Raw genomic sequence first — 27523 nt, 5'->3', positions numbered from 1 at the left:
CTCTCTCCAGTAGATTATAAACTCCTTGAAGTCAGAAACTATCTAATTCTCTTCTTTACCCATAGTGCAAGCACATAATCTTGCTTTTGTTGTCTTTGTTGCTGAATTTTAAATGAATGAATGAACTAATCCAGTGCTTCTCAAACGTTAATGTGCATTTGGATCACCGGGAGATCTTGTAAAACTCAGATTCTGATTTAGTCTGAGGTGGGGTCTGGGATTCTGCCATTCTGACAAACTCCCAGGTGATGCTGGTGCTGCTGGTACATGGAACTAATCCAGAGTGTCTTTGCTCAAGTAAATAACAGAAGATAAATGTCAATAGGAATGTGGAAGTGGAGCAGTTATGGGGACAGTGATTTGGAAAAATCCTCAATATGAACACTGGAGCCCTAAAAATGATAGCAGAAACTCATGTGGGAAGAGATGCTTAAATCATGGAATAAAACAGGAGACCATTGTGGGGGATAGTAGTTGATAAGACTGGGATGACATAGTTCTGTTACTTTTGTTTTAGAAAAGGAAAGACTATTTGGTGATGGCAGCTGCTATGAGTTGTGACTGCAGTGAAGGATGTTCTCCATGGAATGGGCTGAGGGGAAGAGGAGTGGTGATGTCAGAAGTTGGGTTTGAAGGCTTACAAGAAGGGATAGGGGCCTCCAGTGTTTATTCCCAGTAGGATGGCATTTCTACCAATGCAGACAGGTGGGTGAGGGAATAGGAAAGCTGCATTCTAGGGGAAGGGAACCCTCTGAAGAAAGGGGAGGTACTAGAATTTGACAAGGGGTATTTCCTGATCTTAAGTTTCCAGGCTCAAAGCACAAAAATTTTCTTTTTCTTTTTTTAAACTCATAGATGACAGAAAAAGTAGCACTAGTAAGCATTCTGTTTCCACATGCAGTCTTCCGGATCTGATAATGCTAGAGATGGGTTCAGTAAACCTAATTTATTTAAGTATTATTTTACAGAAGTAATATATGCTTTGGAAAAAGGCAAAAATATTTAAGAAATATTTAAATCTCCTCCCACTAACCCTCTTCCCCAACAATCAAGTAATCAATATTTACAGCCTGATGTGTTCTCGTCCAGCTTTTATCCATGAAAATTTATGTACACATAGAAAGGAATTTTTCAAATTGCATAATGGTATTTTCACATGCACATTATTCTGCAGATTGTTTTTCCCACTTAGGAGTATGTCATAAACATCTCTCCAGATCAATGGACGTAGCTCTAACTTATTTTTTTCTTAGTCATTTTTAAATAGCTGTGTATAAATACACATGTACCATAATTTGTTCTGCCATTCTCCTGTTGTTGGACAATTGGGTAATTTCCAGTTTTTGCTACTACAAACAGTATGACACACAAAAAAAGTCCTGTTGTTATCAGTGCCTCAGTAACAGAACCCTGTGATTTCAACCAGCCATACATATCACAAGTAACTTAGATCAAGGACATCTTTTAATGACGCATAGCAGTGGCTAGGCCTGTGTTATCCAATATAGTAGCCACTAGATGCATGTAACTATTTAAAGTTAAATGTGCTAAAATTAGGGGCTGGCCCCATGGCCAAGTGGTTAAGTTCGCATGCTCTGCTTCAGCGGCCCAGGGTTTCGCTGGTTCGGATCCTGGGCGCAGACATGGCACCACTCGTCAGGCCACACTGAGGTGGCGTCCCACATGCCACAACTAGAAGGACCCGCAATTAAAATATACAACTATGTAGTGGGGGGACTTGGGGAGAAAAAGGCAGAAAAAAATAAAATAAAAATAAATGTGCTAAAATTAAAGCAAATTAAAAATTCACTTTCTCAGTCACATCAGCCTCATTTCAAAGTGCTCAGCAGCCACACGTGAGTAGTGGCTACCCTATTGGACAGTACAGACAGACCGTTTCCATCCTCACAGAAAATTCCATTGGACAGTCTGGACTAGACACTCAAATGTTACATCCTAAATAAGAACATATTTTTCAGTGTGCTAGTGTTTTAATGAGAGCACGTTTTAAAATGTACAAACTTTGTGTCTTCATCGGTTGCCTCTGCAGTTACTTCAATGAGAACCAATACCCAGATGAAGCAAAGAGAGAAGAAATTGCAAATGCTTGCAATGCAGTTATACAGAAGCCAGGTAAGGCAGCAAGCACCGCTTTGCTCTGTGGTGGAGCTCTTGGCTTCACATCATCATTTAGGACTTTAAATCTCTTCCGACTCATCCCTATAGGATGCTCTCAGCTCCATCTGCACCATCCTCCTGTGGACAGTCACCGCCCTGACCTGTTCAAACACTACTTCTTAGGGATGTGATTATGGTACTCCAAATCAAATCTTCACATGGGAAAGTTTCCAAGGAGTGTTCCTGCTTGGGATAGGAGACCTTGAAATTGTTCTTTTAAATATTATAGAGATTTCTTTTTCCAAAAATATAGCATAAATATATCAATTCCAAAATAATTTTAAAGTTTGGAATATTTAAGCAAGGCTTGTTAATGAAAATATTGTTAGGTTTTTTATATGTATATATAATTGTTGTAAATTGTGTAATTCTGTATTCTTGTTTGAAGAAAGAATTCTTTTTGGAGTTGGCTTCTATCTCCTTCCCACATTGGGATGACTTCTGTTTAGCTAGGAAAATTTTAGGGTAATCTCTTTCTGAAGTCTTGTTGTTCCTATGCAAGTCAACAGAGCCACTTAAACACTTTAAACATGTGTCTTTTCTTCTATGTGCTAAAATATTATTCCACGTTTTATAGTTTTTGTTACCAAAAACCATTCTCAGTTAAGATGATGCTGTTGATCTTCATTTGGCTAGTTAATTTGAATGCCTTAAAGGCTATACACAAATCTATCAATGTTTTGAAATAGTTAAACTGTATTTATTCTCCCTTAGCCAGGGATTCTTAGAAGCCAGACTTCTAGCATTCTAGACTCTACCAACTCGGCTCCAATAATATCTATACCCTTATTTCACACAAGCCAAAGTCCCAGCTCTAAAGCTGTGCAGGAGCTCAAACTCGCCCCGGAAAACACTTTACCCCTCTATCATCAAGGCCTTAACCCGTTTTCTGATTTCTCCATCCACTGTGGATTAAAAGCGAAACAGAAAAGAACCGGGGAGGAGGGAAAGGTACGGGTGGGTCCTTGTTGGTAAGCATAGTACTATTCATGAGAAGTCATATTTGACAGCAAAGAAGATAATAAATCTAAAATGCAACCTGAATTGTGCTGTGTGTTCCAGCATAGTTACAATAATGGCTGGTCAGAGTGACCTTCAGTCTTCAAGAAAACATGGACAATATCCTCTGTCTTAAGACAGCAGGAATCTAGTTAATGTAAGACGTTAAAGATGTAAGTAAACTTCAGCTGTTTGGAAACGTGATGAAGAATAACATATTCATCTAGAATGAAGCTAATTAAATGAAGCCTTCATGTACTGTCATGTGAACTTTGAACCCTAGCAGACTGACTTTGTGGAATTCTTTAATAATGTATTTAATATTATGTGGCATTCTGAATTGAAGCCTTTTATGTAAATAGTTGCTATTTGTGTATTTATTTATGTGTTTGTTCAATATTAATTTGCGTACATAGTACTAGGTAATGATAAAAAACAAAACAAAACAATTCTCCCTGTATCTGCTATTCTGACAGTAAATGCAATCAAAAGAACTTTTAAAAAACAAAAGTATTTCCCTTTTGGTCTCAGATATAGATCTCTAAATTTTATCGCATGCTTTCACAGGCAAAAAACTGTCAGATCTGGAACGTGTTACGTCTCTGAAAGTATATAATTGGTTTGCTAACAGACGGAAGGAGATCAAGCGGAGAGCCAATATCGGTAATGTATCAGAGAGGCTGCTTTCTTTTTTGAAGTAGTTACGGATATTATGTTTATTTTAGGAGTGACTTCAGTTTAGAACTGCGGGTCTAAATGATCCTAGCTTTTAAGCCTAACAAGAATTGCCCTTATGTTTTTCTTCATTGTATTTTTAATAACTCATAGTTAGTGTTATCTACACTAATTGTATTATAATAATAATAGTATTGTTATTTCTGAAACTCAGTGTTCTTAACGCTGTAGAATCTAGAACTCGACCTGGCCCCCGAGCAATGGCTCCTGTGGTGCACATTAAAGATACTTGTAGGGTCTTGGAAAAGGGAGTGTGATACCCCAAGCTTATGGTATCACTGGGCTATGACTTAGATATTAAGAAACATCTGACTAATGGAATGGGATTGAAAGAGTCTTAATAGAAAACAGAGCAAAAAGAGACTTAAAAAAAAGCATTTAAGAAATGTGAACTGAGGTGGGTTTTGAGCTTCTAAAAGTGTATTTCATGTATAAACTTACTCCCTCTTCATCAGTACAATTCTCAAATGCTTTATAGAACCCCAAGACAGGAGGGCTGTTTAACTAGTTGGTAAGTATTTATGAAGCACCTAGCAGTCGACTTCTCAAACATAGCTTGCCTACAGCAGGGGCTTCAGAATGGTGCAGCTGAATTCCATCCATCTGCAATTTAAAAGAAACAAAACGTAAAGCCATCTAGGTTCTTATTTAATTACATTTGAATTTCCTCAACACAAAAATTAATTCAGTATTTAGGCCATTATGATAATGTAACAGATAATTTAGGGATCTATTTGCTTTTTTCGAAGAAGCAGCAATCCTGGAGAGTCATGGGATAGATGTACAGAGTCCAGGAGGCCATTCCAACAGTGATGACGTCGACGGAAATGACTACTCAGAGCAGGTGAGCAGCTGAGCAGAGGTTCTTGGTTACAGAGCAGGTGGGATAGTATGACAACTCACTTTTGTGGTGTGTTTTGTCTGGGTGGGGGAGGGGAGGCGATCTAATGTCCCTCCGCTCTGCTCGTGTGTTTAGTTAGATTTTCCTGTAATTTGAAAGGAATGTGGTAAGATTCAGTTGTCCTGCTGAATTTGTGAGAAATCGTTATTCACCCACATGGATTTATTGTCATACAACAGGATACTTGGCAAGTACGCAATGGGGAGGAGGAGGAGGGAAGAAGTTCAGAGGGAGGCAGAGAAGCAGAGAAGGTAGAAGAAGAGAGGAGGATCTGATCCAAACAAGCAAGTTACACCATTCACCACACACACACTCAATGTTTGAGAAATACTAGGGGCTACTGGGTAGCTGTGATCCATGCCTAAACATGTACCGGTGCAGCAAACAGTGGAAGGTCCCACCCACTATGGCCCCATTGCAGTGGGAACCCTTGTGCCAAGATGGTTCTTCCAGAGTCTCTGGCACATTGACACACACATCCTCTCATAAATGCATGCCTTCTCACCTCACCCTGACTTACTCTTCATTGCTTGGGGGAAAAAATATATTTAATTGTAGCCACTGGATGGAATAATTCAGTAACTAAGAATGTGGGAACTTTCCCCTCCACCTATCCGTTGACAGATTTCATTAAAATTTTTAAGGGGTTTAAAATTCATTTCCATTTGGAATATGAAGAGAATATATGGTCTCTTCTCCTAGACCCCAGCAGGAAACCTTTGCTCGACAGAATGTTCTGTAAGTCTTTCTAATTGGAAACATTCCTGTTATTTTTCAATCCAGCAATGTAGATGGATCATTTCCATCTTTTTTTCCAGATGCCCTAAGGGCAGCACGTCCCATCCTTTTTTTTCCGAAGGGACTTACCCTTTCCAAAGCTTTTTGATGCAGAGTTCCCTTGAAGATGTGACAGGTGAGAAACTTACCCCTTATTTGTAACACCATCTTCACTGCCTGACGAACATCCGGCAATGCCAGTTTCCTTCACAGCTTTATTGTTTTAACACTTCGAGCTGTGTGTGGAAGGAGAGCTTCACACTCCCTCTAAATAAGACACCTGCCCCTTCCTCGCCCAGCTGACTTACAGCAGGAGAGGGCCACACGTGTTCTCCCATAGCCATTTCCGGCAGTTACACTTATGTCCTGTTGAATTGAGAGTTTGGGGGGTTTTTTTTAGAAAAATGCATTTTTATCTGTAAGATGTTGGTATCTGTAGTTTTGTCTAGTTTTCTCTGTTCAGAAGAGAGATACCATGAATTCTGAAAATCCCTTTGTAAGAGTATCAATCCAGAATTTATGTCCTTCAATGACTAGTGCTATATTTGTTGCAAACCTGGAATGATCCAGGTTTGATTATCATCACCAGCATTCTTTCTGATAGAAGGAATAAAATTCTCAGCAAGAAAACATTTTTAGTGCTTTTTGTTTGTTGAATCATAAAAATGTCAACTGGAAGTCTCTGGACCTATATCCATTCAGTGTCTACTTAAATACATTTCACCTCTACTCTGTCATATGCCCCTCCCCCACTCTTTCCTCCCATGGATGTTCTGCCTTCCCTTGCCCCAGCATGCCTTTCTGTGAGCACGAGAATTTTACCAATCCACTAATAACATTTGTTTCTTATTTCTGCACATCTAGGATGACAGCACTAGCCATAGTGACCACCAAGACCCCATCTCATTAGCTGTGGAAATGGCAGCAGTCAACCACACTATCTTGGCATTGGCCCGACAAGGAGCCAACGAAATCAAGACAGAGGCCCTGGATGACGACTGATCAGGGAGGGTTGAACACAAGAAGTTAACTTAGTTTAGACGTAGCACCTTAGCAGACTTTCCTCGGTCCTTAACATGTGTTCTTACAGTATAACTTGCAGTTTCTTGTATGTCAGTTAGCCGTTAGGGTCTTGTTCTGTGAAGATGGCATGGTGCCCTCAGCCTTTGCATATACTCTCTCAGTATTAATTCCCAGTAAATAATAACCAACCAACCAACCAAACTTCCCTCTCCCAGCCCCTGAGGCTAGAAAATCTTGCTGCTCTGTCTTAGCATTCCAAGAAAGTGCTTCCAGGTATTTAGATAGCCCTTGGTTCTCAAATACTAGGCTACGTGTAAAACCTTGGGTACCTTTAGATTCCTGTAACACTAGTCTGTACTCCTTTTCCTTCCCCAAGACTGACAGGATGCAAGCTGAGGTAGTGTGGCCCAGGATTGACAGACACCATGTGGGGAGTATCCGCAGAGTAAAAGGAACACTAGAATCCCCACCTCAGAGTGGGAATAATTGATTTCCAGCTGCAATAAGCCGTGCCTCACAATAGTCACACTGTGGCTAGATTATACTTCTTTGGGTGCTGTGCTAAGAATGTCAGTGGGTAAACTCGATCTCAGATTTTGGTTGATGTTAACATGCCTGACACAGGCATCCTTTCCTCTCACAAGCTGTGTGTCTTCGTAGATAAAATACTGCCTTCTGCCTTTGGGACCATGAGTAAAACAGACAAAAAAAAAGACAAAAACGAAAGTCATTAAAGAAAAAAAACAACCCAGCTTGAGAGCATTGGAAAAAAACATGAGCTGAATGTCTAATGGATGTTAAGTCCAGTTCTCAGAACCACTATATGTTACGTGGCACAGTACGTGCCTGCCTGGAAAAGTGCTGGAGGTCATCACGGAAGCTGCTTTGCCTCCTGTCTGTGTCCCCTTTCCCTGCTACCAAAAAAGTCTTTCAAGGATGGAGCTAAGGTCAAAAATGAGTGACTGAACTTCCAATCTTTCTATCCATTAACTGAAGCCCCCTCAATATGAGAGGTTGATAGAGGATGTTACAGTGGGATTATGCTGACTGACTATCACAAATGCAAATACTTTCCTAAACAGGAGCAGAAATAAGCAGGGGACATCTGCCATTTGTGTGGTGGGTCCGCGAGATACAACGGGATGTGACTGCTTTGGTGTTCTCTTTACTCTGTCCTTGTAGAGGTGTGAAAAGCTGTATTGCTACAGGCAATTTATTTAATAATTGGAAGCCATATTGATAATGGATGTGGTAATATTTGTAAAGTTTAATCTACTTTAAGCAGCAGTAACTAATGGAATTTTTTTCCTTGATCACATATGTAGCACTTTTGTTACTTTTTAAAGATATTTATATTTGATAAATCTTTTTTTCATTTTGAGAATTCAAAATACCAAACAGTGAACTTGCGTTATAAAGTCACCCTGTGATCACCTTGTCATCTAGTAGCAAAATGATGAACTATTCATGCATCAAAGGAAATTGCATCTGCTGGCCTTGTATGAAAATGATCTCTTGGCATCCCGATTAAATGACACACTGTCACTGTGGGTAAGAAGAAACAGCCTTCAATGTAGCAGCATAGGGTGCGTCTGAGAGAGGCACAACTGCTGTATATTTTCTGCCTCATTCCGTCTCTTCTTTCTACGTACAATGAAGCCTTGTTTAAAGGGGAATACGGGGCTGGCTGTTAAGCAGGGCTTCGGTCTTTTTGTCCATTACCTGAAAATGATTTCTAAGATAGAAGGAAGGTGCCATTTCCTTTTCGCCCTACCCCTCCTCCCCCAGCAAATGTATTCAACTTAAAACCACTGAGAGAGAGTGAGACTTACTGACCTTCTTTGTTTTTCCCTTTCTCATTAGCGAGATATTGAATATCCTCCAGTTTTTAGCTGGTCTAACTCCACTTAAGGCGCATGCTGACGAGATCATCTCCTTATCTGTTAATCCTGCTTACATCAGTGTGAGGAAGCCTTTGAGAAGGCATGACAATGCTACCTTATATGGGTCTGTGACTTTAAAGAGCGATAGGCAGGACCTGGGCCTGCTCTTGTCCATGGATTGCAGGGGGAAAATGTATATACTTTTTCCAGCTTCCAAGAGTTGAAGTAAAATGGAGTAGTCTTTTCTGTTTTACTCTATTACTTGAACCAACAAATTCAAGAGTAGCATTTGTTATTCTCAGGAATGATCCCCCCGGTCATTTTCTTCCTTGGTGTGTTTGACTTTTTATTTCAATTAGGAAGATTGTGTTATTTTTCTTTCCTTTTATATTACTTAGGAGAAATATAACATATTGTATCTTTCCATTTTGATGGAATTTTTTCTGCTTATTCTCGGTTGAATCAGAAAGAAAAGGAGAGAGAAAAATACACTGTCTGACAAGCTGCATCCATGATTTATTGTAAGAAGATTATTATAATTGATAGCTTCTTTATGATGCTATCATTACTAGTATCATTTGTTCTTGCTGGTCTTTTATTTTAAAGAAACAGACTCAAACTGTTAAGACAGCTGCAGTTTCTAAAGAAATACAGTAATTGCTAGAGAAGAGCTAAAAGGTTTCATTGTTTTAAGACCTTTAAGGAAGGAAAAAAGCTTCAGAAAATAAAGGAGAGTGAGTGTCCATGAAGGCAGTACCAGGCCCTATCTGGCAATCTGGAAAAAGTGAAAGAACGTATCTACCAATGTATGAGAACATTGTATTGAGTTCAGCAGGAACAGGAGGCAGGGATCTTTCACCCAGAATTCTTCCTGTAATTAAAGAAGACTGCTGGCCTACTCTTAAGACCCACTGCCTTACATAGAACTTTGCTTTTTCACCAAGAGTAAAATTTTAGTTCTTTGGAGCCTACATTTAAATTTACCATTGGTGTTTTGTTTGTCACCAGGTTCTATTTCGCTATCTTGCCCGGGCTACCTTAGTTCTTACAATGGCATATGGAGTTGCCACTGTCTAATTTGTAATATCTTCGCATATTAAATTTTTTTCTTAAACTTTTTCATGTTTGAAAGATGGTGTTAAAATAGAAATCCTAAACTGCTCTCTTCCTGAAGGGAAAATAGCCAGGCTCGTTTAAAAAATCCCATTTTGTGCTTTTTTGCTGTTCCGTCCCTCTTCTCTCACTTCATGCTGTACTTTGTTCAGGCCCCAGAGGACTATTTCAGGGGCTGCTCCTTCCTGGGTGAGGAAGACTAAAAGTGTGGGGTGGAGGAATCTTGCCAGCAGTTCATGTAACTTGTCTGTTATTTTTTTAAGACATTTTTGTTGAACTACTATGGTCGCATGGGTAAACTTCCTACCCTCCTTGAAATAGCCTTACAAAGGGACCTTTTAAAGATGGACCATCCTAATGAGATTTCTGTCAGTCTGTTGATAACCCTGATATCAGATGAAGGCCAGGCAGGGCAATACAGTACACTCTTTTCTGAGACCTTCCAGTGCCAGTCAGTACCAAATAGACATCTTGGTTTATTTCAGTAAAGCTTGTAATGTTGAAGTACCCCTTATGACAGTGTGCTTCACAGTCTTGATCCTTTAAGTAGTTGGTAAGTGTGGTTACCTTCCACCTACCTATGGAGTCTGTACAGTTCCCACACCTTTGTCATTTGGTGGGACAGCCTCTCCCCAGACAGTGCCATGTTCCTTCACAGGAAGAAGATGCTGGAACAGGAAGACCCCTTTAAAGTACCTTTTACTCTAGCTCAGTAGAGGTGACCAGCTACAAAGACATGTGTGCGGAAGCAGCAGCTCATCAGTATTGAAGTGTGCCAGTTCAGTCCTCCAGCTCCTGGTAGATTGATGGTGGCAGGCAGTCCAGTGATCAGCAGTATCTCTCTTGGGGCCAGATATCCAGATATATTTTTACCTCAAAGGGGACAACTCATGAAGAGCTCACTAATACAGTTGTTTCAGTTCTCCCTGTTTGGCCTCTGGCTTTACAAACTTCCCTCTTGGATTCCAGCCATCAGGCACCAAGTGTAAATAACTCATTTGATCAGGAATCTCCAGTCACATCCTCTCGTCTGTGAACAACTCCTCTTCCATTTTCCCCTGGGCTCCAACACCAAGGCCTCATCTTGAGCTGACTTCTTTGCTGGAATGTTTTTATCTTTGACAGCAGGCACAGTAGGTGGGTGTGGTCCACCTCTTCACACAAACACTCCTTCCTGTCTTGCAGCCCATCTTTTTGGACCAGCTACATATTCCACTGACCAGCTACACATCTCTGCCCACAACAGTGGAAATAATCCCTGTTTCATAAATGATCCCTCATCCCTGTCCTAAAAATGTGAATTTCAAGTCCTTACTCTCTCTTTGGTCTTCAGAAGGGTTTGGTTAGAAGCAGTCTTCCCATGTAACTCATGGCTCTGCCTTTTAAAAATTGCTTTTGTCTTTTTTTCAGATAACAACCAGAGTATTTTTTCCTCAATGAGTCTCAAGAGATTCTTAGGCAATAATTTTTCTTGTTATTGATGACTTTGTGCTTGGTAGCACTCCACATTGAACAGTCCTGACCCTTGACATTGTGCGTTGATTTTGTGTGTTAATCTCTGTCTGTGATTTAAATCTTATGTCAGAGAGATGATAGATTTTGTCATTTTGTTGTTATGATTATTAGTAATGTTTTACTACTGTATTCATTGGGGCTGCATTTAGACCAGCCAAATCCATTTATAGCTTTACTGAGCCGGATTTGTTTTTCAAGATTTCCCAAGTGAAAGTTGGGCATGTTGACCAGCTCCTGCTGGTGGTATCTTTGGGGCATAGGTGTGGGGTGGGGGGATCAGTGGGGCAGGGGTAGGAATGACATAAAACATTCCTTTTTGTGCGCTCTCTAAATAGCAAGGATGTTTACTCAGGATTTGGGGATCAATTGTCAGCCATATTGAATTTGGCAAACTGAGCTGCATGCCCTGAAAACCCTCTTACTGTTTCTTAATTTCCATATTATCTAATTTATATTACCTAGTAATACCTAAATTATCCAGTTTAAAGGTATTGCACCATAATGAGAATGGAAGGTTTTCCCCGGGAGGCAACTATGAATGGCCAGGTTATCCAGTAGGAATTTCCCTAATGGTAGTGTGATACAAAGCAGAGGCCCTTTCTTTTTCTGTACTGCAGTCTCCTCCTTATGCTCTTCCTTTTAAAACATGACTGTCACTTAAGAGGAAAGATTTCCTTACCACTCTCAAGAGAACTACCATACTAAGGTGGTGGGAGAGGCTTTTTAAATACATCAAGCCTACAAGTCCATTTTCCGATTACAGAAACTTCTCTCACAAACAGGTTATGTTCAGAAAGGCTGTTCTTAATTCTCTTTATTTATAAGCTAAAAGTGATAAGCTACTGCTCTTGCCATCTTAGAGGGCTGATGCTTGACTCACTGATTTCTGAAGTGCAATTTTGTTCATATCTATGTACATTCAAAAGCTGGAAGTTTATAAATTGAGAAGTTTCCATATCAGCTTCATTATTCTTTCCTGGTGGTGATGAGAAACAGCAGCAAAAAGAAAGCTAACAATGTGAGAAATCCAGTTTCCTATAACACTGGTTTGCTTTTGTAATCAAGAGAGGAAGAAATACAGGAGAGAAGAGAGGGAAAATTTGGCTGCACCCAAGGACCTCGAGCATGTCCTTGGGACATCCTCGCCTTGAGATTACAAATGTGTGTATCCCTCATCTTCATTTTTAGCATTCATCATATGACACTTGGGCCAAGCAATGAGCAGAACTAAATCTAGCTGATTCCATTCAAGTGAAATGTAACTAGCTTTTTTACACTACTGACAGTTTACCACACACGTTTCACACCCCTTATCTCATTAGCTACCTCCCTAACAACAAACAGAAGGATACATCTGCAGGGGGCTGTGCCTTTCTCTCCTGACGTCCCTTTTATTTGTCAAGTTTTGGGGTTGATTTGCCCCAGTCTGGACAGCAGTATCTTGTCCTCTGGCAGGTGTCTGAGCTCCACAGTGCAGCCCATGTCGGGGCAGCAGTCAGGTATGTGCTGGCACTGTGGCTGCCACATGCTACTCTGAGGAGGGGTGTGTGCACACAGCTTGGCTGGCACTTCAGACATCTTGTGATGCCGGCTCCCTTAACTCCATTTTCATTTTCTCTCTCTTTTAAATAAAAGTGACTCTATACAGCCATAATTAACTCTCAGATTCACATTGGTGTGCTGTGATCAAATGAAGGTTTGCCTGAATCCTTTCAAACTGTAACCATGGTAATTGAGGGGGGTGGCATAGAATGAATATATAAAAATATAACGACAATTGTTCTGAATGACTGAATGTCCTCCTGACATGTAATTAACTGTTTTAGCAAGATGTAGATTGGCATGGTCATAATTAAAAGGATTTCTGTCCTTTATGTGATTGAAAATGGCAGATCTCCCATTCCCTGTTCCCTTTTAGCACTAATGCTCCCAAGAACATTTGGAACAGCAACTCAGTAAACTGAAATAATGACATGGTGTTCATGTCCCCTCCTAAGTGAAAGGGAAGGATTTGGAGTTATTTCAGCTTCAAAATGGAAGCCTTTGATTATTGCTCCCCATTTGACTTCTAAATTAGTTGAAACCTCTCTCATATCCAATTTCAACCTGCTCCAGCTTTGGCAGAAACTACAGTGAGAATCCCAAACTGAGTCAGCCACTGACAAGGCCTCCACATTCCCCTGTCCCACTTGCTAGCCAGCTGGAGTATTGTGTTGGCCCGACTTGAGGACGTTTACTGCTTAATGAGCTCCCTAGAATTTTACGTTTTTCCTTGGTTACTTGATATTTTTATTACCATCACCATCAGAAAGTATTTATCAAACAGGAACTTACACATTAGTTAAGTAGAGTTTTCCTTATTGAAGCATATGATCTAGAACAGACAACATGACACTAACCCATAAATAAACATACATTTGGGCTTTAAACAGCCATGGGCATAATTGAAATACTGATATTTGCAATGTCCTAAAGTTACTGGAGCAAAAGGACACATGTGAGTTTCTCCCTGGTTTTCTCACATCACTTACATGGCAATTACCGACTTCCCCATGTCAGCAGCCTTTTGTTATCCTGAGTTCTCCCCATCGTTCTGCTGTGTCAGTGGGATTGCCTCCCTAGCCCTTCCAAATCCATGTTCTCTCCTTCTCATTTCTCTTCCTTTGTTTTCCATCCACTATGTCCCATTGAGCATCATATGGTCTTGACACCTCACGTGGTCCCCTGACGGTGCAGTCCACTGTTCTCCCCCAGAGGCCTTAAACTGGATGGGAGCTGCTGTGTCACTATCTAGTCTTTCTCTAGAATATGCTTCATTTTGTTTTTCTGATCACTTACATAAGTCTTTCTTCAGTTATGTGATCAGGAATGAGTCTGCATGAATACCAGCACCCAGCATAGTGCCGAGGGCCCTTCACAAGCTGCTTCATTCATGTAAGGCTCCTAGCTGTGCTGGTGAGCCTTGCCTGGGAGCCCTTTCTTTCTTCAGGCCTGGACACTCAGGATTGGTTAGTAGCCACTAAAGAAAACACAGCTCTTGCTTATGCTCCTGTTTTGCTGCTTACCCTCATACAAATCTTTTTCCCTCTTCACATATCAGAAGGAATCCTAACCCAAATGCTAGTTAAACTTCAGTTCCATGAAAATGCTGCAGTAGCCTGCTGCTTTGTAACTGTTCTCTCTACCCCAAAACATACACATAGAGAATTTGGGGAAAGGTTCTACCTTAGGGTTCTTTTATTTTTGTTCCTTTCAAAATACCTACAATCAAATGTACAGTAGTTGGGCTAGATCAGGGAAAATAATGCCATAAAAGGTTTTTACTCAGTGGTTCTCTTCTTGTAAGATCTGAAGGTAACTTTCAGCCCCCCATCCCTGCACTCCTGCTTGCAGGATACATGTGCAGTCATTGCGACTTTCCTGTGGAATCCTATCCATGTTCTGACAGTTGGAATGATTGTGGATTTTTATGCCCCCCCCCCCAAAGGAGAGTATCCTGTTCCTTTTCTTCCCAGCTGCTGAAAGATAACTATCTCCATGAGAATTGAGAAGTTGTCTTAAGATTAGTGATTCTGAGAACTTGACTGGATGAGAATAATTCTCTGATTTGTGAGATATGCATTAAAACAGCCAGCAGAACATTCTGATTATCTCCTTACATTCAGAGAAAATAGAATTATCATTGCAGTTAAAACCCTCTAACACAGTCTTCTATTTTAGGGATCAAAGTATTAGATGTGCTGCTTAAGGGATGGTGCTACTTAAAAAGAACTGGAGTTAGCAAGACTTTTCCCTTCCCAGATGTTTCCAGAGGCCAGTTTGGTGATTTAAAAAGCCCTATGTCATATATTCCTTTATCACCAGCATCCCCTGCTAAAAAGAAACAGAAAAGAAAGCTCACCAAAATCGGTGAAAATATAGGCAGTGCTTACCCATGAAATATGTGTTTTTTGGAAGAAAACACCAGAAATAAGTTATTCTTACAAGAAACTAGAGTAAAGATTTCATTCTAAATAATCATACTACTACAAGAGATCGACATTCAGACCTCCGGAGCATTCGAACTTCATGATAATAGCAGCTGACATTTATTGAGTGTGTACTGTGTGCCAGGCACTGTGCTGAGTATTTTTACTGTCTCGTTTATTCTTGAAGATTCACAGGCCCTACTCTGAGCAGAACTACCTTAATGGAGTCAAGTAAAATCTCCAGTCACTTCTTTCATCTTAGTCGGATGTTAATTGGAGAATGGGCCACAGAGTCTGCCCGGCACTGCTGTGAGGGAAATCACTGCATTTAACCTGTTCTGTTTTCTCATGGGATAGTGCTGGGTAATCCCCACTGGCACACTTGCATTGCCCTTATCTTTCTCTGCACTTAATTCCCTCTGACACTGGGCCAGTGTTACCATGATGAGCTAGACACCGCAACATCCCTTCCCCTTGGCTTTTCTCCTTGGTTAGTGATGGTGAGAGAAATGCTCTGAGGCTCAGCAGCCGTGATGCTTGTTTCAAGCCCCCCATCTCTGGGAGGCAAATGTGAAGGTCTTGCCTTTCACTGGGAAGAATGTTATGGCTGTCTTGCCGTCTGAGTTCTGAAAGGAACTAGAATTTACTAGCACTCCTTGGGTTTAGTTCCAGTTAGTTGAAGTGGAGCATATTAAAATCTCTCATGCTTCCTGTTTTCTCTCTGTCCAGCTCTTCTAGTATATTCTTAGTGCCTGTTACTTGTATGCATCCAGCTTGTGTTTAGAAGTGTTTTGCTAAGCCATTCCACCTCATTCTGCAGTTCCTTCCACCACGGTCATGAGAGGCAGTGGTGTCAGGCCAGAACTTGTGGAGAGTGGAGGCTCTGGAATTCTGCTACTGTGTGAGTGTCTGCCCTGGGCTCTCTGTGGCTCCTCATGAGCCTTAAGTGGCCAGCAAGCAGCAGTGGCATGGAGACAGATCCAGATTTTGGCTCAGCATAAGAGCTTTCTAATACCCACAATCCAGCAAAGGGGCCAGCTGCCTCAGAGTTCAAGTGGCAGCTCAGTGACCGTTGTCAGGGAAATGCGCTCCAAGATGACCTGAGGACTCAACTAACTAAAATTCTGTTCCTCCCTCCCTCCCTCTCTAGCTCTTTTCTTCTCAAAAGTAAGTGGTTCTCCAAGGGCCAGCTCTGTCACTGTCTCTTCTGATCTGCTCTGTCATGTTCTAGGCGTCCCTGAGGCCGAGAGTGGAAGCCACCCCAGGAGCAAGGCTCCAGGTGGCATGGCCCCGTGAGAAGGTCCACCAGGTTGACTACTTAGGATTGAGAGCCCCTGAAATAGGCACCTTGTTTCATTAGTTGGGTAATGGGGTTTTTGATTATCCATTCCCCACCGGAAACCCCACCCTTATTGTGAAGGGAAGAAGGTATGTGTGCCTTCATTTGGGTATTGACCCAGATTTCACATCTCTAGTGGCGATTGAGTGCCATTGAAATTTCAGAATGGAGACATTAACTCCTCCCTAGGAAGGAGCACGTGACCATCTCTCCTTACCAGTACGCATGGCCAAGATGAGTCACAGAACTTGTGTTGCCTCTATAACTTTTTCACCTGCCCATCACTTTCAATCAAATCTTAATCTCAGTGTTGTTTTCTGGCTTTCTTTGAGCACAGAAACCTCTCCCTTTTTCTGTTTTACTGGAACGAAGAGCCCAGCATAAACTTGTGAGGGTCATTTTTCCACTTCATCATTCATTGAAGGTATTAAATGGGAAACAGGACGACATTAGTGCTGTATTAATGTAAACAGCAGCCACTGTAGCGATATTACGTTGAACTCTTAATTCTATGCCACATTCATGGTGGGGGGGGGGGGGCAGTACATAATTAGTAGGGTGGGTTGAATGAAGGTGAGAGAGCTCAGCTGTGGGCTCCTTTCAAGAGCATTATTGTTAGTTATTATTTGCCTTGAAAACCACATTTCAATATGTTAGAAGCAGTGAACCCCTTAATCATGCATCTCTGAAAATGGGCACCATGAAACCTAAACCAAAGTTACTGGGGGCAGGGCACAGGGAGAGCTGCTCTTTTCAAGCATTGGCAGCTCTGGCGAGGCTTCTCTTTATTGCTCACTGCTTCTGCCACAACACTCCTCTCAGAAGGGCCTCTTCTTTTCCTAGTAGCTTTTCCTCACACTGATAGTAGAAAGCAAGTCCGCACAGCCTGCCCCTCCCCCTAGTCCTGTCGCTGTGAGTCTAGAGCAGGCCATCCCGACTTTCCCCACACCTGCTCTCGGCCCCATCCATTCCTGGTCTGCAGAACCCGGAAAGAGAAAGGCCTCTGCTGGGCCCAGCCCGTTTCTTGAGATTCACCCAGGCTGCAAGGTGGGACGCTGTCCCTGCCAGAAGATGCCAAGAACATCATAGTTGCCTCCCCTGGAAGAGCCCACAGCCTTCTCTGATTCCCCATGGGCTCCCCCCTTCCATGGCCATGGTCACGTTGGGTATGCAGTACCTTCCAAGCATAAATTTCCATTTATGTTTTTTAAGTGCCTAAGCAAGTTACAGACCTCTGGAACCTGCCAGAGAGTCAGCCTGTGCCCCGCCCCCTTCCTCTCCCCACTCTGCACTTAGCCCTCAGGGGCAGGCGTGGTTGGCTGCCCCTCTCCAGGGTCCCCGAGTTCTGCAGGCAGAACAGCTGCAAGGACAAGCACATGGGGCAAGATGGTCATTGCCCTGGCAGGCTGGCTTGGTCACTCCCCTGTGCTGCTTTTCTTGGGGTCTTTCTGGTGATGGGGTTATGGTCTTGGTTCACAGAGAATGTTATGGAGCCTGCTTAGCGAAGTCTAGCTACTGAGTGAAGAAGACAGGAGAGCAAGACAGCCTCAGAGCAGAATTCCATCTGTCTTTGTCAGCAGCTGGAAAGTACATGCAGGTCCAAGAGGGCCGAGTCGGATAATCATAGTTAAGAACTGACCATCCATTTGCCGTCATTAGTCACTGGAACCCCGGCTGCCTCCTCTTCCTCTCTTCCTCGAGTTGTGGGATCAGGGTGTCTGCTCACAAGGACTCAGAAAGGCCATCATCCATAGGGAGTGAAGCAAGATCGAACGTGCGTCTTTGAAAATGAGTGTGAGATTATTTGTTTGCTTCTTTTTTAAAGTAATTTAAGTCTGACCTGAATTTGGGGCCTTCCTTACGTGGTGGGTGTACAGTGGATTATTCTGTGACCGCACTCTGTTTGTGTCACAGCACTAAGCAGTGCTCAGATGATTTGCTGGTGCATTAGAAGGTTTTGCAAAATGGAACAATCCATACCCAGGCACTTTATTTTCATTAATAATCCAGCATTTTTGTTCAGACAGTGTAATAACCCAAGCTGGGCATTCACATTTAACACGTATGGGCAAATTTGCCAGAATAAGTCTTCTGACTTGGATAGAGAAGGGAGGCGGGTTGATGAAAGTGATGAGGGGAGAACACTGCCATGGTGATGATCAAAGTCAGGCTTTTCTGGAGCGTGTTACGCCAGCCTGGACTCGGGCAGCGCACTGTCACTCCAATCTCCAGATGCTCTTTCCTACAGGTTCTACCAAGAGCTTGTCAGTTACCCCGGGTGTAACTGAAGAGATGAATGTAAGCGAGAGTGCAGCGGACTAGGGAGCAGCCGTGCAGTACAGTTAGAGACAGGAAGAGGCCCAGCTTTTCTCTTCACTGGACTTGAACCTCCAGCAGGCGCAGCGTGCTGGGCAATAATCCCACCACGGAACCATGTGCAGCTTCGTCTCACTGTTCACCATAGGGGTGGGAACTCGCTGGCACAGCAAGTTATAAATTGGAAAGCGAGTTCAACAGTCGTAATCTGATAGATACCAGGGACCAGATGCCTTGGGACTGCCTAAAAGTCTTTAGCATCCACCAAATACTCAAGTATCTGCGACAGGCTGTGTGGGATCCCTCCCACGTGGGTTTGGGGCAGAGCGCCCTCCCTGCCTTGGCCGTCGTGTGTCTTAGTCTTTGTGTTTCCCTTTGGCGTCTCCTGGCCCCTGTCCCCCATCTTGTGCACCATGTGTCCCTGAGGGGAGTCGCACCTGTGTCTGAGTCTGCTGTAAGGTGTTCAGTCTACCTCAAGGGGTCATCATGGTCACCTCCGTCCCATAGCAGTCCTTCTGACATCGCCACACACACTGGAATGTATATCTGCCCTGGCCCTGCCTTTCCCGTCAGTAAACTCCTGACCCCCTTTCCTGTGATCACCACAAACTCCTAGTGCAAATTGGATGCTGCTTTAAATGTGAAAACAATTGTTCAAAAGCTATAAAACCTGAATGAAAGCTAAAGCTGAATTTATAAGCCTTGTTGCATATGAGCCAAAAGTGCAAAAAGCTCTATATAATGAACTAACCTGCCACTCGTATAAATATAAATATATATAAATATATTAAAATCAGACTGTTCTACAAAATTGTGTATTTGTATTTTTGTGTACGTACAATTTTCTGCTAAGCAGAAGGAGGATGTAGTATAGAATGCTGTGAGAAGAGATTTGGTTTAATCCTATTTCTTTGTTACTTATTTTTGTTAACATCAGATGCCTGTCTTCGTCTTATATGTGTATGACACTGTTTGGAAAGCTGCAGTATCTCTCTTCCTTAGGTCCAGAGTCCATTAGAGAACGAAATCTGGGGTTTAGAGAGTTGTCTGGGCCGCCAAACATGGACACGCGGACAAAGCTCCGCCCTGTACTGCCCAGGAGCCACTCATGGTCCTGAGGCGGGACTGAGGGAGGACATGGCCTCTGGGAAGTAAAATCCCACTTCTAGAAATCAGCTTCCAAAACAAAAGATTGTCAGATCTCTCTAACACAGACTCTCCACCGGGAGAGGACGCAGCACCTCTCTGAAGTGAGGAACAGGACCTCTCATCTCTGGGCCAGCAGTTTGCCCAGAAAGCAGCAGGGGGCCCTGCCTGGCTGTATGGAGTGCCCCCCGCTCGCTCCTTGGCTGTCCCTGGGCTCCATGTCCCTCTTCCGAGTAGTTGCTGCCTTTGTCAGATCAGGTTACCAAAATGCCTCCCCTCTGCTGAGCTGCTGGTGTCGGATCACCCAGGCCTCCAGCCCGAGGTCCCTGAAGCATCTCAGAACCCACTTTCCCGGTGCTAACACACAAGAGGGGGGTAAAGTGGCTGCCAGTAATGGCCAGAAACCAACCATCTGAGAGGCCAGGCTGGAAGACTGCTCCACGTGCCCATGGCAGGGCCCTTCCACTGGCAGCCCGGCCTCGCCCCGAAGCCCACCCACCTCTCAGCCCCAAGGCAGCCCCTCTTGACGTGAACCTTCTCTAGGGAGAGCGATACTGCACCTTCACCTGTGGGACTCATCTTTATAACAATGTGTAATGACTGTAGCAAAAAGCCCTTGTTTCTAGATGTAAATGGTCAAAGAAACAAGTGCTCTATCGTATTGATTAAAATAGTTCAAATGGGTCCTGTATCATTGTATCTCCTATTCTGGATTAGTGCCTTTTGGACAGTAGACTGTTCTGTAATTAAAATGTAGTATACTGCTTTTTTGTACAGTTTTGTTTTAATAAAACTTTTTTTTAATTTGTGTTTATTTTAGTATTGTACCTATTAGAGAATAAAATGTATAACTGAACAAAGACTGGCCGGATTTCTTTGGGTAAGGACAATCGTTTGGGAAGTGCCCTGACACTCACAAAGAGGGGGTGTGTTCTGTTTTGAACATCAGTCCCTTTGTCCTTTAAAAAGGACTAGTGTGCCCAGAGACTGAGGACCCTTGAACAGGGTCAATGTGACAGTGAACCAGTGCATGGCGGAGAGGGGTGCCAGGCTCAGGAGAGCCCCAGAATGCATCCACTCTGATTCCCACCTGCACTCTGTCTCGGGGCTGCCCCCGATTCTCTTAGACCCCAGAGAGCTTGCCCACCCAGTGGTCCCCTTAACTGCGGGCACCAGCTTTCCTTCTCACCTCCCACCATCTTGCCACATCCTGGCAGCTTCTCTACCACTAGGACCACTGTGGAAACTCCACGCACCTTCACTCTCCCACTCCAGGCCACATCTACCTCATTTTCTTAAAAAAGCCATGTTTCTTGGGGCTTCACCTTTAGCAGTGAAAAACAAAATGAAAGAACACCGAAGCTTCATTATTTGTGTTTCTCTAAGTCATCTAATCCTTGGGATCAAATTCTTAAGCAGGACTCTAGGACAAGGTGCCTAACTCCCTTCTCAGAAGATTCAGGTCGATTGACTTTCCCGTTCTCAGAGAAAACCTGAGAAGTAAATGGTCTGTTTTCCCCTCCTCATTGTACATAATTAGGGAAGACTATGCAAAATTTGAAGCTGCCCCTAAACCCTGTCTAAGTCGCCGAGTGGAGATGGGCAGGAGATGGGGGGTGGGATACCGAGGACCGTGCCCATGCTCCTCTATTTGGGCCAAAATTGCTCTTTCTGGTTCCATCCTTCACGCCCCGCCTAGAAGTCTTCCCGGCCTGCCCAGCAACACTGCCCCCTCCGCCTTCATCTCCTCTGAGGCTCCCAAACACACTTGCCTGAAGCTCCTCAACCCCTAAAGCCTCCGGGGCCCCTCCTGCGGGCACCCCGCGCTCCAGATCCGCCTGATTGTGTGGCTCATCAGGACTGCTAGTCTGCAGTGTACGCCACACCAGGCCCAGCCAGGACAGGTACACAAATGTGCACTGACTCAATGAGTGAGCGAACTAAATGTGATGGAGCCACTAGAGCCCATTTTGGGATCTGAGCAACCGTAAAAACCCCACAGCTTCACGCAGACAAAGATCTCATTGAGTTGCAAGAGAGTAAGCAGCAGCTCGAGAAATGAGACGTGTCCTAGAGGCTGCTAGATCGATTCTACATTCAGACTCCCGCCTCAGAGCAGGGCAGCTCCTGGCTGCCAAATTTCTGTCATGATTTGGCAGTGCTTATCTCTGAGAACAACTCTTCGGCACTTATGAATATAAACAAGTCCTGCTAAGATGTGCTCTGACTGATGGCCACCTCCAATCAGCCCTCTGAGTGGCTGCGGCCCTGCATTGGTAAGTGCACCTTCTATCAGACGAAGGCTGAGTGATTCACTGACACAGGGAAGAAAACAGCTTTACGCAGGGCCACCAGCGAGTCAGCGCCCTTGTGGACACAGCGCACTCGGCTGCCTGCCTCCCTCACTGGAGCTGGGCTGTCTGCTGTGACCATGAGGAGGCCTGCTTATCTTCCCAGGTCAGGGGGCCTGGGCCCCCCATCCCCAGTGCTGTTGCGAACCTGTGCTGGACCACAGCTGGGCACCACATCTTGAGGATGTTGGCCTCATGGGCAAGCAGGGCCCAACAAATAACATCGAGCCCCACAGCCTGCAGGGATGTGACGGGCCCTGTCAGCATCCACAGCTATAATCCTCCTCCTGTAAACACCTTGTTGCAGAACCTTCGAGGGTCAACCTATCTGTGCAGAAGTCCTCCACTCCCCAGTCGGGGGTTCTGGCGTGGGGCCAGTCATGCAGGTCAAGATCGACAGTGGAGCCATGGCCTTAGAGCTGGGACAGCCTTGCTCCAGAGAAGTCATCCACCCTTTCACCCCAGGCCAACTGTCTCCCTGTTAGCCTGGAAGCTCCAATGATCTTGGGTCTAGGGCGATCAGAAAATTTCTATTGGTTTTTGGCTCATGTAAGAAGTCTCAACTAAGGAGTATAAAACTGGCCATGGGACTAACAGGGCCTCCCCAGTTCTCTAGTACAAGTCACAAAGAGCGCAGGGCTGGGCAGGTATGCTCGGGGGACCTGCTGCTCCCCTGAACCTCCCTCTTAGTCTAGAAGCCTCTATCTTGAAAAGCCCACCTCACTCACTCAGAACCAGGCCAGCCCTTGCCCTGTGGGACAATCTAGACTGAGGCCAAACACTTCTGCAGCAGAGTGGGGAGGGGAAAGCAGCAAGACTGACTTCAGACGTAGGCAAGAAATCATCTGGTTTTATTTAGAAGCTGCTGGTCATATGACGGAAAGGCATACATGGTACAAAATTACAGAGATTTAGTTCATTATACAATACAAATCATTAAGTCTTTACAATTCATTACAGAGTCTTTGGATTTTTTTAACTCCCATTTCATGTGTAGCAAATCAATATACTCCCCCGATCAAAGTCTCTTCTTCATATGTGAACCCATCATATTCACAGAACTCCGCACAGAGGGAAGACGTTCCAAGACTCCCCCAACACGATTAGTGTCAGCAGCCGGGCAGAAGGCACAACGGACTTCTCTGAAAGAAAGACGCATGTGGGGAGAATCGAGGCAGCGTCTTCGGCGTAAAACACAGGCTGCAGTCCTGGTCCCCAGAGGTAAGGCACGACAGACAGGTGGCCGCCCTGGGAGCTGACGGCCCTGAGAGACGTGGGCCCACAGGCGGCCAAGCGGGGCTCATCTTAGCCAGGAAAATAAATACCCATGAACTTCTAGTCATTTCACATACAGGGAACTTCAAGCCAAGAGGAGAAAATGAAAGGAAGCAACGGGACCTAAACGCCTGCGACGCCTTTCAAACTCCTCAACAGCCCTTTCACAGCTCAAGTCTCTCACTAAACACACAAGGCCCTTCACGCTGGCCACGTTTTCTTGCCGGCCAGAGAGGTCCTGCTCCCTCTGGCCGGGCTGGGCATCTGGGACAGCCAGACCCCACTGCCCGTGAAGCCCCCTGGGGTTTGGGGCCAGCAGTGACTGTGCTTGGGCAGAGTGGGAGGCAGAGGCGCAGGAGGGTCCCTGCCTGGTCTCTGCCATAGGCCTGGGGGTGCTCATGTGGTGCCCAGAGCCAGACTGCACTGCGGAGGCACACTCCCCTGGCCCCAGCGTCCACGTGGCCCATCCCCTCCTGCTGCCAGACCAAATCCCAGAGCTGGGAACCTGCTACAAGTCCCAGCTTGATTCCTAATGCTGACACTTCATCTAAAATTAGGCCTGTTTATTAGTAGGGTGAGACGAGAAGACAGATGAAATGGAGCCCCTCCCTCGACCTCCTACCCTCACAGGATTCTCGAGCCCGCATCTTAGGCCCAACACATACCAGGTTGTGGGGAGTGCCTGGGCTCATGGCTTTAGTGACCTCGTCTACTACATGTCACTGCTTTTCCAGTCACAGGTTAACATTAGTCTGCGTGGAGAAGCCAGGGTAAAAACAGTGACACTGGGGGCCGGCCCGGTGGCACAGCAGTTAAGTGCGCACGTTCCGCTACTCGGCGGCCTGGGGTTCACCGGTTTGGATCCTGGGTGTGGACATGGCACCGCTTGGCAAACGCCATGCTGTGGTAGGTGTCCCACATATAAAGTAGAGGAAGATGGGCATGGATGTTAGCTCAGGGCCAGTCTTCCTCAGCAAAAAGAGGAGGATTGGCAGCAGTTAGCTCAGTGCTAATCTTCCTCAAAAAAAAAAAAAAAAACAGTGACACTGGAGCAGGGCAGGCTTCCTTCAAAGACACTAGAAAAAGCAGAGGTGGAGAGCAGTCAAGCGACACCATGAGCCTCCTGCGGCACCCTACTTGACCGTCATGACCCGTCACACGCTGGCCCTGAAGTGATGTGCAGGGTGTGGAGCAAGAAGACAGGAAGGTCAAGACTGCAACCCCTGTGCCCTTGCAAGGATCCAGCACGGCTCCCACCCCCTACTGTCCTTCCAGAACTGCCGCTCCTGCCCTCCTGGGTCCCAGGATGTCCATGGGGCCAGAGCTGGGTCAGGAGGGCCGGGTCAAGTGTGCTGTGTTCTGATAGCGATGCTGAAGGACGAGGATGCCCAGGTGGCCAGGCGAGCCTCCCCTAGCCCAGGACAGGCCCACGTGTTGACCTCCCAGGCACAGCTCACCAAGAACACCAATGGGACAAACATATCTCGCACCACCAGGATGGCCCCAAATGCGGGCCCCAAACACACTTCACTGTAAGAAAACCCGGGCAAGCCGAGAGCTCCTGTCATGAAGGGCAGCGACAGCACTCTCCTCCCAGGAGACCCGGCTCCCTCCCCACACACCAAGCCGCCTGCCAAAGCTCAAAGCTCTGAGCGCACCCTGAGGACACAGGACATGCTGCTTCTGGGGGGAGCTGCTGGGACCCAGGGGTGGCAGGGCTGCGGGGAATCTCAGGCAGAAATGAGGAAGATTTGAACAGCAGGCCCAGGGGAGACAGTGAAGCCGTGCTGGGCCGCCTGAGGGGGAGGATGAGAGAGAGGGGAAGAGAGGAAGGGGGTCCCGCCAGACCTCCTGGGGCAATGACCTCCTGGGACAACAGCTGAAGGATCACTCCCAGCTCATCAGGAGTTCCACTGCAGTCTATTCTATTCTAATTGAGCCAAATGACAGAAAGAGAGCAGGACACCCCTGTCCTGGTTGCTGACACCACCTTACAGGGCACATGGGCCCCAACAAGTGCTTCGGGACGTAAATGAAGATCAGGAACACCCACACCACCTTTCTCCAACGAGCCCCTGGCCAGGTCACCTGAGCTGCTCCCCTCGAAGAAGGGGTGGTGCTGGTACCTGAGGAGGGGACCAAACTGACTATGGGGGAGGAGAGAAAACCTTCTAAGGGAAAGCAGCCTTTCAGGAGAACGTCTGTGCTGGGGAGGAGGGTGAGAGCAGAAGCAGAGCAGACTGACAGCACTTAATTCAGGGACGCACGCCCGGCAGGTGCTCCCCAAAACGCCAGCCCAAGACAGGAAGGAACACAAAGCAGCGCCCGCCTGAGGGGGGCCCGCGCCCACGCCGCCCTGCGGGAAGGAGTTGGGCCTCCTGGCCGGCCCTCTCAGGGCCACCCACCAACAAGGCACCTCCCTCCTGGGCCAGGGCTGCCCGTGGGCAGGGACAGACACGAGGGCAGCGCCGTCTGCTCCCCTGCGGGGCCCTGTGCCGGTGGGCGCTGCAGAGGCGGCCTCGGGGCTGCTGTAAACGGGAGATGATCACGGAGCTTCCCTACGTTTCAGCTGTTCTCTGTGAGAAGACCCTTCCAGCTCCCAAACTGGGCCTCTCCGCTGAACTAAAGCCACATGTAAGAGGCTGTGCTCCGCATCTCGCAGCCCGTCCCCTCGCCCGCGGACACGGCAGACTCGCAGCTCCAGGGTGAGAGGGTGGCCAGGCCAGCCCGAGCTAAGTGGCAGCGACCCATTCCAGCCGCAGTCTGTTGGCCCAGGCGGGGCAGCCCGTGGGAGGCGATGAACAGAAGCTAGGGTGGCACCGGCCCCCCAGCCCCCGGGTGGGAGCGAGCGCAGGCCGTGTGGCCCCGGGGACTCTGCCTCCCCGGCCGGCCGCAGGCCCCACCGCAGCCCATGGGGGCAGGGAACCTGGCATCACCCCTCCTGAGGGGCTGCAAATCCCTAGAGAACCAGAGATTTCTCAAAATAACTGCTTTCTGGATGTCGTTTTTGAGTCTAAACATGAGTAGTAAAAAGAGGCAGCGAGAGTGCTGTGTGCAAATCCTAGCGCAGGGCTGGGGGGTCCTCCCGGCTCCGGGCTCTTGAGGTGACAGGCAGCAGGGGCGGCGCACTTGCAGCAGGATGTCACCAGGCTGCTTACCGCCTGCGGAAAGACCACAGCCCTGGCCCCGGACTGAGTCCCACCCACAGCCCTGCCTCTGCCCCCCAGCACCGCCCACAGCACCCGGCTGCCACCAGGCCCCAAATCCCCCGACGGAGCCCGGCAGGAGGGGCTCCGGGACCAGCCAGGCCCTGGCAGGAGGTGGCGATGCTCTGGGGTGTCTCAGGCTGGCCAGCCTGTGCTCTCTAGGCCGGCCTGGTCTGTGGCTCTCCAAGGGTCCAAGAGACAAACAGGGGGGCAGCCACAGGGCCGGCAAGGGGCTCTTGCTCCAGGGCCCACCTGGCAAGCCGCAGGCCCCTGGGCATAGAACTACCAATAAGTTACACTGGTCTAAGGACCCCCAGAAACCAAAACTGCACCAGATAAGGTCGTGATGCTTCTGACTTTGCCATCAAGGCCAGAAGCACAAGGCAATTCTCCAAATTTTCACTGTCACCTTAGAATAAGGCCACTTGTGTATCTGCACCAAAGAAACCTAAGGGGGTGTCATCCTCTGGCCCCTCTAGGAAGCTCCGCCCGAGGCGGGAGGTGGGCAGCTCCCAAGTGGCTGCAGAGGTGCAACGTGCAAGGCAGGCCATGGGCACTCACACCCGGGCACACGATTGTGGCTCGCAAACAATTCCGAATTTTGAAAAAATAAATATAAATAAATATATTCCAAGCATTCTGGTAAGGGAATAAGTGGCAAAGAGGAAGAACTTTCCAGGTATAAAGATGCTGAAACACCCAGGGAGAAATGTCTGAGACACCCTGTGGAAAGGAAGAGGGAAAGGTGGGGAGTCAGGCCCAGGGCCCCTCGGGCACACAGGCCATCGTGCCAGAAGC

The 27523-nt window shown here is 46.1% G+C and overlaps 1 protein-coding gene across 10 annotated transcripts in view; it reads left to right on the top strand.

Annotated features, from left to right (window-relative positions):
* HMBOX1 (homeobox containing 1) overlaps positions 1-20743 on the top strand; it is a 192754-nt gene extending 172011 nt beyond the window's left edge. Inside the window, exons 8-12 of one of the 10 annotated variants that reach the window (XM_046657405.1) lie at positions 2051-2133; positions 3745-3840; positions 4668-4756; positions 4993-5064; positions 6455-20743. In XM_046657405.1, coding sequence (XP_046513361.1) covers positions 2051-2133; positions 3745-3840; positions 4668-4756; positions 4993-5064; positions 6455-6592 — 478 coding nt within the window. In that variant the 3' untranslated portion in view covers positions 6593-20743. Of the gene's footprint in view, positions 1-2050; positions 2134-3744; positions 3841-4661; positions 4757-4992; positions 5098-6454 lie in introns of all 10 variants that reach the window. The other 9 variants (XM_046657404.1, XM_046657403.1, XM_046657411.1 and 6 more) reach the window with 9 other exon arrangements.
* Positions 20744-27523: the final 6780 nt, after the last annotated feature.

Source organism: Equus quagga, chromosome 3, assembly GCF_021613505.1.
Source record: "Equus quagga isolate Etosha38 chromosome 3, UCLA_HA_Equagga_1.0, whole genome shotgun sequence".
Taxonomy (NCBI): domain Eukaryota; kingdom Metazoa; phylum Chordata; class Mammalia; order Perissodactyla; family Equidae; genus Equus; species Equus quagga.
This window is presented reverse-complemented; position numbering and strand designations above follow the sequence as displayed.